General features: G+C 27.0%; 1 protein-coding gene across 2 annotated transcripts in view; it reads right to left on the reverse strand.

The window, feature by feature from the left end:
* Window positions 1-14,726, reverse strand: part of LOC129978693 (cGMP-inhibited 3',5'-cyclic phosphodiesterase 3A-like) — a 679,937-nt gene that overhangs the window by 190,815 nt on the left and 474,396 nt on the right. For both annotated transcript variants that reach the window (XM_056090656.1, XM_056090657.1), the window contains exon 3: window positions 4,757-4,962. In XM_056090656.1, the coding sequence (XP_055946631.1) occupies window positions 4,757-4,962 (206 nt within the window). The remainder of the gene's footprint in view (window positions 1-4,756; window positions 4,963-14,726) is intronic.

Here is a 14,726-nt window from a genome sequence, read left to right on the forward strand (position 1 = left end):
ATTACAGAAAACGGATAAACATTTTTCCGAAGAGTAAGAAATGAAAAGAGATCCTATAGATTACCATTTCAAAAGTTTTTCACAACTCTTATAAGGTTTTTCTGTCTTTGGCGCGAAATTCTCGGAAAAAAAATTGTTTTTTTTTTCTTTTCAGTTTCTTGATTTACGAATATATATTCAAGAAACCTTACTTATTCTTTAAAGAATAATGATTCAGTTGAAATAAGCAACACTGACGAATATTTCATGCCTTAAGATTTAAATGCAGATGAGCCGAGTATTTTTTTTCTTCTAAAAAGTACTTTATAGGAAAGGAATGCAGGAATACACAATCTAATTAATACAGGAATGACCTATAAATAGAATAAAGGAATAATTCATATTGTTATAAAAGAATGAAATTTTATTTTACCACAAGATGAATAGATATTCATTCTATTCATCTTGTATGTTCAAAATACAGATTCTTCAAGAAAACAATTCCAGAAATTTATTAAGCTTGCTGTTTATCTAAGATTATCTAAGAGAAGAATGATTTTTTAAAGCTTAAACTGGTGCATGATGCATTATTCAAATATTTTCCTTTTTAAAATTATGCTTGAATACTTTAGCAATTAATAAAAAGAATAATTTATTTATTTCATTTTCACGAAACAATAAGAAACATCTTATTAAGCAAATAAAAATAATTTTTACATCATTAATAACGTCATAATATTTTTTATAAAAAATAAGCAGTATTCATGTTTGAAATCGCATAGTAAAACCAAAATATATGGATGTTAATTTTTAGTTTCCTAATCATGCTCTGAAATTTCTTAGCTTCTAAACAAAATAATTCAACATTTTTTTTCCATTTAAAAAAGTAATCTAATTAAATATCCTGCTTTTAAACATTATATTAAAATTTTTTTTACTACAATGATAGGTACGAAATAAAATAAACCCTATACTGGTTGCTTATGTTTGACGAAAATTGGGTTCCAGAATTTAATAAAGCTGAATTAATTTAAAAAGTAAATTGGATCTCATTTTAACGTAATAAAATATTGCTCTGAAATAAATTCATGATTGAAAATGTATTTGATGAAAAATGAGTTTCTCTTTCTTGAAACAAAAAAAGTTTATTTCTTTAAAAATTATTCATTAATTATGGCCACAAAGATATGTTATAAACATTTTATTAAAGAGGAATTTAATGTTGGTATATTTAAATATCTACGATTTCATAAAATAGCAAATTTCTGCTGTTTTTGAACATACAATTGCCGTTAAAAACAATTCTTTATTAATATTACCAGCTCAAACCTATATATTTTTGTAGTATAAAAAAGAAAACACATTTTCTTTGTTATAAAGATTATATATATATATATATATATATATATATATATATATATATATATATATATATATATATATATATATATATATTCATGTCGTGAAAAGATATTCGTAAATAAATCTTCAAATTATCATAAAAACATATCTGAGCCAAAATGCAAATCTTAAACAAAATAAAGAGAATTATTGTCTTATATCTTATAAAAGTCATTATTATGAATTTCCAAGAGTGGCAATGAAGTCTTAATTCAGAATTTGTATTTAATTACACGCACATTTACGATTATTTTTTATCAAATAAAAATGTTCATATTTTTTCTTTTGAATAATACACAGGATATCGTTGTACTTTACTTCTTACCTTTTTACTTTTTTCCAAATTTCCAAAAGAAACTTTACTAACAAAATGATCAATCGAATGCAATACAATCATGAAATGGGTACTATTTTGGGTTTATTATTTCAGTATGAAATAAATATTATATTGGATTCATTATTGCAAATTGTACAACACGAAATAAGATACATTTCTATATTTATATAACAGCTGATTTACAATGAAATAATTACTTTAAAAATTACTTTTACGAACTTCATATCTTATTAAATTACTAGCCGCCTTTGGCGACCAGCCGGTTCGCCAATCTTAATGTTCGTTAAAATTTTAATAATTAAATATTTTATGCAATTCCTACTTTAATAGCTTCTTCATCAAAATATTTTAAAACTTCAAATTTTGATTGTCATATAATTCATTCATAATATTATAAAGGCCTTCAGTCATAACGTAATATGTATCTCTCTAATTTTTTGTTAGCACCCGTAGAATTTATGCTTTAAATTAAAGTGGAAAGAATTAATCTGCAATTAATATAATAATATTTTTTACTGAAAAACAGCATTTTTTTTATAATCTGATTACTGAAAATAGAGTCACTCAGCGTTTAAACTTTATGGGCACTAAAGAATAACTTTTTTAATTTATGTAATATCTCAAGAATTTGTCAACAAAAGTTTCTCAGATTCATCATGAGCAGATCGATTAATTAACAATGTTTAATTTTCAATCATTGACTAACATCAATCACTAAGAAAATAAAACGAATCGTTTAAAATAAACGGTTGGAAACAAGTTTTAAAAAAACTACTTAAAAAACGATGTACTTAAAACTATAAGCTTATACAAAAAATATATAAGTAACATAAATACATTTTAATTACAAAAGCATACAACGAACCTAAAAATAATTTAAATCCAATCCGCATCCGTTGATAATAATTGTCAACACAATGCGGAATTCAGAACACAATGCGCATGCGTGAATTTTCAACGCCAGTTACGTAACGCAAATACGTGATTTTTTTCTACGCCAGTTGGGGTAACGTTATGCGGATTAGAAATTTTAATTTCCTTTATTCTGTGTTATTTTAATTCAAAAGTACTTCAGAATGAATCTGAAACATGGATTAATTAACAATGTTTAATTTTAAATGCATAAATCATTAAGAAAATAAACAGAATCGTTTGAAATAATCCGCCGAAAAATGTTAACCCTAGCCTCATTACTGTTGGGAGAAAAAAATACTGAAGCCTTACTCATTTGGCTGTGGGGAAAATGGAAGATTTTTTTGGCGGAAAAGTTGGCGGTGGAGAAAATGGAAGATTCTTTTGGCGGGAAAGTTAGTTTTTAATTAATAATTAAAATTCTAATTAAAATTTCAAAAAAAGGGACCCCCAGGTGCACATTCCCGACCTCTAAGGTATACATGTACCAAATTTGGTAGCTGTATGTCAAATGACCTGGCCTGTAGAGCGCTAACACACACACACACACACACACACACACACACACACACATACACATTGAGCTTTATTATAAGTATAGATTACTGAATTTCTTTTTCATCTAATTTCTCCTTACCAATTATTTATAAATTATTAACTAAAACACTATATTTCATTATGTATATCTCGTGTTTCCTCCTGAATGTGTAGCTGCAACCGATTTCCAGTCTGTATGGGTTGATAGTTAAATCTTCTATTTTATTTCTCAACATAATTTGAAGGCTAATTAAAATAATGTATTAGAAAATAGGACATTCCTTATTCTTTAGAATGTCTAAAACACGAATTTTTGGCTAAAATTATTAAAAAATATAAAACCAATTTAAGATTAAAACCAAAATATCATTATTATTTATTCTTCCCTACATAATGTAGAAATCAATTATCACAATCGTCATATAAAAATCATATCACTGACTCTCCAACTCGCCCGAAGGCACACTGATAATAAATTGAATGACCGGACCGCCGCTACAGCAACACTTGCGGTAAGTGTGGTTAAGTCCTAAGAGTTATCACCGGTCGCGGTTCAACTCTTCCCTAAGGAAGTATGTCCCGTCATCGATGGGAGGAGCCAGATCCTCACCTTTTCGTGTACTCTCCAGGGTGGTGAGAACCAACCACCATGGAGGAAATTTCTTATCCTCATTTCGAGGTGTCTCCCGGGGAGGATCGTCATATATAAGACCAAACAGATCGCTCTACGTTAAATTATTTTTAATTAGAGAGACTTTTGTGTTTATTATCTGTAATTTGTTCCAAAACAATTATCAATATCGTTTATATCGGATGACGTAGAAGAATTGAGAAAGGTTATATTTGCCAAATATAAAGTAAAATGCATCTATACATCGACATTTGGAAAAAAATCTGGAAGTATTAAAATTTGGAAGAATTTAAAGAAGTTATCTTATTTATCTTATGCTGCCATTTGTAAAGTATGGTCTTACTAAATGCTTCTATGTAGGATGGTACTTCTAAATAAAGACACAATTACACTGATATTGACATTGATAGGGAATTAATGTTGTAAACTAAACTTGGATAATATAATGTGAATAGTAAAAAAATTTTGCAATTTTGCATTACTGTTTAGTTAAACCATCTACTAGCATACTGCATCATTTGTTAATGAACTGTATTATATGCCCAAATTTATGTCGAGCAGTTATAGTTATTTTGAAAATGCGAACACTGATTTTTCCTGTCTGTTTCTCTCATATTTTTGATGGTCATTTATCATTCGAAGTCACACAAATAGCATAGTGGCATTTACATGCGCTGCTACACACAGCCCCCTTAGCAAAGGTCCTACACTGCAAGTCTCTCCCAACTCATTCTATGCTCCAAGCATTTTGAATTTCGCTTTCTCCGCCTACATTCACTGAGCGCCAAATGGTGCAGAAATTAGGATTGTTTGTTTATAGAACCTTCCAATTCATTCTAAACCATACCAAAACTGACCGGTTTCGTATAGGATTGTATTGATGTACAATGGTTGGATTTGCGAGATGGGGGAGTGTTTGTGAATGACTGACATTTTTGTTGAATTCTCACATAACGTACCTAGGTGATGTAGCGCATCCTGTTTGTGGGCTGCTTCCACCCCTGGGAGAGGTATTCTGCGAATCCGTTGGATGTCGGAAGCTGGTGCTACGTTTCCTGGAAGGTTCTGGTTCGAGAGTTGGCAATCCTGTTGCAGAAGTTGTCGTTGTCCAGGTGCTAGTTGACATGCGCCGGAGAATACTAGGCGGTAAATTGCGTCGCAGTCTCTGGAAGAGAAAACAAATTCCATTCAGATGAGCATAAAAACACAAAAGTGCTCAGTGTAAAAGAAACAAAAAATTACACCTATTGAAAATGTTACACAATATATATATTAACAGTTACCTGGTCGAAAAGAAGAAACTCTTGAAAATTTTAACTTCTCTTTATTTCACTACATGAGGCATATTATGTAAATAGAAGAAGCGATGATCAAAAAACGTATCAATCTACTTTGGGACATAAGAGCAAAATAAAACAAAAATTTTCCCTGCAAAGGTTTTACAATGAGATTCTGATGGAGATTTTCCTGCCACGTGTAGTCCTAGGAAAGGGAAATTTAGGTATCTTTAAAAGAATGTTGAAAGCATTAAGGACTTTTATCCCTTCACTCGGAACGCGAGAACTTGCTGAAGTGAGCAGTTTCACAGAGCGAATGTTGAATCAAACAAATAAAAGGCCGGATTTGGGTCAGGAATAACATTTTAGAATAAAGATATAAGAGATAAAAATTTGGGATTTAACTAAGATTAAAATTAGATTTTAAAATATCTTATAATATAAGTCGTATAGTAAAATTAAAGGTCTATGTCTTCCATTGTTATTTTCATTCCTTTATTTCTTTTACTTCATTATTATATTAGATTTTCACATAAAAATGATCTTTATAAAGATTGTTAACGCAGTAAAGCAATAAATTTCAATTCAATATTTAATCACTTAAACAAAAGAGCAATAAATTTCAATTCAATATTTAACACTTAAACAGAATTATCTATAGCACATTCTGCACAATGGTACATTGTAAAAAGAAAAAAGTTCACTTCAATTGTTTTGTTATTGAGACATAAAAGTAGCATTTCATTAAAGAGATCATTATTTTAATTTTAAAACCTTGTCCATACAAGAAGACGCAAATATCATTAGTATTGAAAGTTTTTTAACTATAAGTATTTGCAAAATATTTTTAATGCGTAAGAGTAAGTTGAGACGTTAATCTGTACATTCCTATTCTGTACATTATATTAAACAAAGATTCCAAATGCATTATAAAACAAGTTGGAAATTTGGATATATACAGACAGATAATTTTGGATGCTTTCTCAATAAAAACTTTATAAAAGAGCTTTAAAAAATATTATTTACGAGAAATATTTTTAAAAAAAGGAACAGAAAAATAAATAAACATAAATATTTAAAGTAGATGTAAAACAATTCATATTTGAAAATTTAAAAATTTTTAATAGATTTAGATAAATGAAATTTAATGAGTTTTTGGTGCTAAGTCTAAGTTTTGGAATTCGTCAATAATTTATTTATATTTTTCGCAAGATTAAAAAGTCAATTTAAAGATTGTATTTGTAATAGCTTCTAACAAAATAATTTAACACATTCAAAATCAATTGGTCCAAAATGCAATGTTTTGGTTTTCAAAAGGCATTTTTGTAATTTTTTTTCCATTAGTAACATTTTTGTGTCAACTTTATAATATTTCATTTCATTCATCTTTTACACTCTGTTTCATTCAAAAATATCGATTCATATATATATATATATATATATATATATATTCATTTAAACAAATATTTTTTTATCCAGCAAGCGAAAGTTTCAAATTTAAGTCAGTTATAAGAATACATCTCCAACCAAAAAACTCATCTTCTGTCAAATACTATTGTAAAACTTTTCTCTCAAAAAATTTCGTTGTATTTTTTTATCACTAGGGATGAACATATAGGAAATGGAAAAAGAAATTTAGACAAATTTGACAAATTTAGTACACTTCAAATATTCTCCTGTATTTAATTTTTGAAGGAAAAAAAATCACTAAGAAAAAGTGTTTTCTAATATATGCTAAGAAAAAATCGCCTCGTACCTTTAAACCTATAGGTACATACTGAGGAATCGAAAGTACATCGAATAGCCTTTAGCCAAAGAGGCTAACTGTGCTTTAATATCCCTAACAGAGACTTGGCGGTACTATTATTATTTTTCAAATAATAACTTCAAATTTTCATAAAACAACTGTCAAATTGAACAAATTTAATTATCTATTTGTTGTTGCGAGTTTATTTCAAATATTATCCTTATTTTTTTATTATTTAATTTTTTATAGCAAGGATTTTGATATTTTATACTTATTTTTTAAAGACATTTGTGTCATTGGACTCTGTGTTTTGTTTCATTTATACATTTTTCATGTAATTTTTGTGTACTTGTGGCTTTATATTTATTATGAAATATTCAGTTGGTTTTTATTATATTTTATGTGCGGCATTATTTATATGATGTTGTATATTTATGTATTTATTGTAAAATTTCGAATTGCATTTTAATGTTTAAGGGGTATTGTGATAACATAATGTGGGTCTCCATTGCTCATTAAATAATATTGATATTTTCTGCTTTTGATTAGATCTTAAGTTCCTCTGAGTTATGATCCTAAGTGAAGGAGATAGACTTTATGTTTATCAGTTAAATTCTTCTTATGGCCTTCTTTACTGTATCTTTACTGTTGCTATGCTGCATTTTTTACATTAGATAAGATTGGAGCCTTAAAACTATTTTGGTTTGTGGCTCCATACCGTTGAAATACCCTCCACTGCTTAATTTTGACATATCCAACAAATTGATCACACGCATTCACTGGTTTAATCTAAATACCGTAATCATTAAACCTTGCTTTAAACAGATTGTCTGCTTTATTATTGTAAAAAAACCCAAAAATCATGAATTTAATCCCTTCATTAACCCATTTCCATTATTTATGAAGATAAAATCCATTCAAATTATTTGTGGAAAAAAAATCTTCCACTGCACAAAATAAAGAAAAATAATTTATATGTTGAATTTTTTTGAACCTGTTAAAAATTTTGGTTTAAAATAACAGCTAGTGAAAATGAAATCATCTGTCGGAAAATTTATATCAAATCTGAGATCCGTTTACATGTTCAATTCAAAATAACTTTTAATACATGGAAAATGAAGCAGTATAATTTTCAAGTGCATTTTTTCATTTTCTTATATTTTTATTTCCGACTTCCACAGCGATTTTTGAAATGAAGGTTAAAGTTCAGCCGAGCAAAAGAAATAATCAATAGTCGAACAAGAGTGTTAAAAATACGGGAATAAATTCAGAATAGAAACTTTTATTCAAATGGAGATTCGTATAAAGGTGCTTTTGTCAGGTGAAAAGAATAAATTGAGGAAAGAAAAGGCTGTTTCGAAAAAAAAAAATGTAGCATTGCATGATTTATATTTCTTTAGTAGAAAAGAACATTTTTAATAATTTGCAGTTCAAAAACGCATTTTCGAATTTTCTGGATTTTTTTGGAATTAATTTTATCATGGCATAAATAGTAAAGAATTGATTGTCAAAGCAATTTCTAGGAAGAAAACATTTATAAACGGTAATATATAAATAACTATGTAAAATTAATTTTTTAGAAAAAGTTTTTGAAAAAAAATTTCTATCATGAAAAAATTTTGATCCAAAATATTTTTAATGAAATTCACAAATACTGTAAAGTAAAGATTTTTAATAAAAAAAGTTAGTACAATTTATAATATTTTGCAATATCAAAAACGAACATTATAAAAATTTTACTCTCATTTGTAAAAAACTCGCTTCCAGAACTTAACAAATTGACTTTGAATCATCAAACAAAGAATACTATTTACTTCCAATTCCAGAAATAGGGTTAGAAAATCGACTAAAGAGTAACTGAATATCATTATTGCAAAAAATTTATAAAAGTTTAGCAAAGCAACATAAATCATAAATAATTACGGTATTAAGTACCATAAATTACTTAAATAATCAGTTATTACAAGGAAATAAAAAGAAAGTTTCGAAAAAATAGAGTAAATTCAGAAGCATCTGCTTCAGCTGATTAATAAAATTTTAATCCTTTTAACCTGAAAAAAATTGTAAGAAAAAATATCCATTTCGAATTTAAACTAAGAATTTAAATAAGTTATCACTTAGATACTTCTTAAGTGTTACAAACTAAACGAAAAACTAAACACAAATACTAACATCAAAAATAAAGTTTTCAAAAAAGTTAATAATTCATTCACATCACATTTGCGTCGATATTTCTAATAACTAGCATATTTATCAAAAATTAAATTTTATAGGAGATATTGCACACATTTTATTTGGTTTAAAAACACTTTTCTACATGTGTAATAAACATGATAAGTTCCCAACTGAAGAGATTATCATGATTTTATTTTTATTTTGAAGTCCCTCCATTCAGGAAATTTCTCAATCTTTTATTTTAATTACAAAAATTAACTTCATTTATATTCATAAGTATGGTAAATGAAGAACAAAATAAACATCAATCTAAAATGGGGAGGAACGCTGATTTCGGTTGAGATCGCATACAAATCAGCGGAAGTCTCCCGAAATTTTCTCGCACAATCAGTAATAAACATGTCATTCTGATGCCCCTTCATAAAACTGTAAGCCATATGCAAGGCCAAGAACACGACAATTGCTCAAATTCTTTAGTTGTAGAATCCTACACAAGAAAGGAAAGAAGACGTCTTTCTTTTCATCGGAATGAAATCAATATTTGATACACAGCTACAATTTTCGTAACAAAATCATGAGCCACATTTTACTTATTAAAGTCGCTGTTTTTAATTACGCACGCGGAAGCACAAACTGGCGGTCAATCAATATCTAGACAGTTTTAATTTAAATTTTGATACATATCTACATTTTAAATGCTACATCAGTATCTACATTCTATCCATCCAACTCTTTACATTTATGAATGTTATTTATACGCAGATAGACAGCCTTTATGTGAATGGATTTCGTTCAAGATTTGACAAAAATCTCTCATTATAATGGAGAGATCATACATCAAATTTCATTTCATCCGTCTACTTAATGCTTTTTTTTGTATTATTGTGTTTACTAATAGATAGAATTCTAAAAAAATTCGGAAGCAAGAAGTCTCATCAACTCATCAAAATCTGCAAGTTGGAGTTTTTTGATGACTACAATTAATTCTTTTTTTAATGCTTAGTGTACGACAGAGTTAAAAGCGAACCTATTTTAGGAATAAAAAAAACTGACTTTGAGCCCCAAACTGGATGAATACTATTAGGTTATCAAAACGCACTGAATCGAAATTTAAACAGCTCATTGGGCGGGGAAACAAAGAAAGTACAAACAAATAAAAATGAAAATTTCCAATTGCATTGATACTGTTTCAATACACTAACTCACATAAAAAAGGGGATATATAAATGATGATAAAAATGGACGGAGTGAAAAAAAGGAAATAACTGGATTTTTATAACAATTACTTTACCCGACTTAGGAAATACAATACGAGTTGACAATTGACTAAAAGGATTATACTTGAACCTCTATGATTCCTGATTGTGAGGATTCAAGAAAGATTCGGTCCAAAGAGAAAGCTTTTACCTGATTTGAAAGCAATTTTCAATTAAAAATGTTGAGACTCTGCAAATGCTTAGTATAGTCTTTAGTGAGTTTAATAAAAAAATATTTTTAAATTCACATTTTTTTCGAGTTTTAAAAAGTATATAGAAAAGTTCGTTCTTAATTTTCAGAAAATCATGAAAAATGACTCAGTAACTTTTTTTTAGTAATCTAGTTCTTAATATATTTATCTGCATCTAATTTGGAATATAATGAATTTAGATTTAAAAATGATATTATTTGGAGATAAATAAATCTTATTTAATATTTTAAAATAGACCTTTCATACAGAAAATTTATCAAATTTTAAATAACACGGGGTACATTTACTGCTGACGAACGATATTCCATAATATTCTTTTCGCATTTTTTTTCCTTTTTTTCTTTATCCTTTTTCATTTTAGTACATTCTTTGTGCATCAATTAATATTTTGCTTCTTTTACGTCAACGTATATAATTGAAAAAGAAATTATCATATTTTCCTCTGTACATTTTTATTTATATTGTAATTCTGTTATTTGTATTCATACTCCTACACGATTTCTCTTGTCTTTATATGTTTATATTCATATTATTTTAATATAAACGTATTGAAAATTCTGGCATTAAGCCAGTTTATTTAAAATAGATTCCTATGTAGATCAATTTCTTAAACAACACATATCCAATAATGAATATTCATACAACGCGTTATTCTTTTACAGGAAGTCTATTGAGTATATAAAACAAACTAACCTTTTCTTTTTAAATTCAGCAGAACCATTATAAAGGTATTCTTAAATTAATATCGTAGAAATAAATGCGGAATTTTTAATAACTCAAAATAATTAATTTCATTAAAAGTTCCTAGAAATAATACAGAAATCTTTATACTTAATTTTTTTATGTGTAAAAAGAAGAACTGACCGAAAATCTCCTGTTCCCGGGAATGCCAGAAGGTTAAAAAAAATTTCAACACATCCAAGATTTATGCCGAGGAAGAAAATGAACATCGTGATGCTCAGAATTTCAATTAAATATCAGGAAATTAAATACGGAAACCAAATAAATGAATATGGAGCTTAAAAACATAATGTAATGAGATTAAATCGTATATTACGAAGTAGGAAAATATGTTTTTTTCTTCTGGTGTAGAAAATAGCACCAAATCTCATTTACAATAGATAAAATATTTGAAATTTCTCCTTAGAAAAATAAAACTTGATATCATCTTGTAAATTGTTAAACATTTCAAAAAAAATTCGAAATTGGTTGAATTAATTGCTGTTTCGCACGTAGAGAACGATGGCAACACGACATCAGATTTTGCAAGACAAGGGTTGGAAAGTTTATGGAAATGAAAACTTAATATTCTCGACATTAACTTCGGAATTAGTTTCTTTTTAAATTTTACATATGTTTACAAATTTAATAAAATATACGCTCATGTACAATGGAATTTAATAAATCCACGATTAAAACTGGAACAAGATACACATAATTAGAAATTCAGAACCGCAAATCTGTACAGTTTTAATACTCCAATGTAATGTTCATCTTCTTCATCTTCAAAAGTGATTTTCGGTGAAACTACACTTTATTTCTGAACATTTTTATTCGAAAAGGAAATGACTTATTTAATTAAATGCACGGGAGTATGAGGACTTGCTTCCCTTACTTTTAATTGCTTTTCCAGATTACTTAATTACTTTGGATTCCAAACGGTCTGGAATCACAGAAAAAAAAATTATTTTACTTTGTAGCTTTTCTATATTAAATATATATCTTGAAGATATGAGATTTCCATCCAAATGCAGTCTTTTAAGCGATATTTCTAGTGCAAGTGATAAATAAGTATTTACGAGTTTTTATTTAGAAAATTAATTTTAATTAAGCATAAATTAGTAATTTTTGAGACTAATAATGTCTTATAAAAAGAAATAAATATATCATTATAGTAGATTTAAATCCAAATTATATATAAAATTGCTGTTAACTTTATAACACAATACATATATATATATATATATATATATATATATATATATATATATTGTGTTATAAAGTTAACAACAATTTTAAACTTAAACAGTATTTTTTTGGCTAATTGTTCTGTCTAAAGTTTACTAGATTTATGCATTTTTTAGGAAATAAAAGAAAAATAATGGATGCATTGTTTTTATTTGTATCTCACATACACCTTGCTAATAAATATAAAATATTAGATACACGAATATTTTGTAAATAAGGATTAAACTATTATTAGTATAGCTACACAACTAATTACAAAATAAATGTCGTATATTGTATATAGGAAACAATTTAAAAATTAAGAGAATTTTTAGTAATTAACAAAATGAAAGTATTGAAAATAATTAATTATTTTGAAAATTAATGTTACTAAATTAAAGTTAGATAAATCTTTCACTTTATATAATTTTCAAGAACAATGCATTGAATACATCAAAACATAAATCTTCGGATAGATAATAATTTAAAATGAAGAAGCATTGTCATATTTATTCCTTACTAATTATTTTTTTCACAAAATCTACAAGCTTCACTCATTTTAATTATTTTTCTTTCTGTTTAATAGTCTTTAAAAGAAGAACTTACAATACATTAATTTGTATGCTGAATTGTCTCCTTTTTTTTTTTTTTTTGCTTTACTTCAAAATAACTCATTTCCATAAAACAATTACCCAGCTCTTATAGTAATTTACTTGGGAGCAATCGAAAACAATAACTTTATCATCATTATTTTTCAGATTCATGTAGGTTGCTTCTCTTTAACAATTAAACTCTTTAAAATTAATAGCTTTTAAAGCATTTTTAATCATAAAAACCTTTTTTTATATCAGTGTCTAATCCGCAAATGCTGAAATTTGTAGTTTTATTTCTGCTTTATCTGATACTTCATTTTAAAACTTATTTATAGAAACATATCCTCAACCATAAAAATAAGTTTTCGAAAATTCTAAATTTCACTGACAATTAAGTGAAGCAATTTATGAAGCTTAAAGCGAAGTATTTGAAAATCAAGGTAGTGTTGTAGTGTTAGAAAATATATATTTAATTCTTAATAAATGACAATGTATCACTATGATGTCAAAATGATAGTCTAGAATTAATTTTAGTGTTTTGAAAGTAAAAAGTATAATGAATAAAGTGTCCCTTGTAATGCGTTATTCATCATCATTAACACTGTGACATGCTGATATCCATAACTTCGTTTAATTCATTCATCTAATCAGTCAAAGAACTTAGAGGAAAGATGTGAATACAGATTTAGGTTCAGAGAAGGGATGCAGTCCAAAAGTAACAAATAAGATATTTTTATCATAGCACATATCATTTCCTGGATTAATCACGTTCTTACATAAGCAAAATCAGACAAAACAAACTATAAACAAGAAGCACAACATTTGCTACATTTTTCATATTGTGAAGGATTTTAAAAAGCTTGTTTACGAAGTAATTTGGCTTTATTTAACACATAATTGATGCTAATAATACTTTTAAATTATTCCTTTAATTGACTGAACAATTCTAGATTATATAAAATGACATTGCTTGCACAAATAATTTATTCTCAGAATCCAAAAGATTGGAAAGAAGAATTAATTGCCCTTACAGATATCGAACTAGCGATATAAATATTTAAAACTAATCTTAAAAAAAACAATGGTATTTTATTATGTATCAAAAATTATGTGTAACAATTAATTAAAAAATTTATTGGAATTTATTTCTCGTCACTGTTATTTAATTTTTATCAATAACAAAAGTGAATGCTTTTATCTGCTTATTGAATTTCAATAGAGCCATAAGGCTAAGAACGGTCAAATTTAACACGAATATATTTTAGAGAATAAAAATTTGCATCTTGGAGAAACTTAAAGAAAAAAAAATGTTTTTAATTTCTATGAGAAATGTTAGTAATTTCGGGGATAATCTGCAAACTTATTCCGGGAAAAATAATTTCCACACTATCGGTATTTAAGAAGTTGCGTTTTCAATTATGACAATTTTGTAGTCCTTAAGTCCGTCGCCCCTTTAACGACTTTTTAATAAATATCTTATCATATGATGACCAACAAAAATTTTTATTGTTAAAACGAAATTCATTTTAATTTCAACGTTTTATTATTTCCTTTTTTCCATTATTAAAATTACGATTAACTTTATTTCTAACTAGTTCTTCTTTGAGACTTGAATCATAGAATTTCCAAAACAGATTTTGCTTTCTTGCAGTTAGATGCGACGCTTGTTTTTTGTATAGTTTTTTAATGACATAATTTGTTTCATTTTAATTTCACACTAAT

This window comes from Argiope bruennichi, chromosome 1 (assembly GCF_947563725.1).
Source record: "Argiope bruennichi chromosome 1, qqArgBrue1.1, whole genome shotgun sequence".
Lineage (NCBI taxonomy): Eukaryota > Metazoa > Arthropoda > Arachnida > Araneae > Araneidae > Argiope > Argiope bruennichi.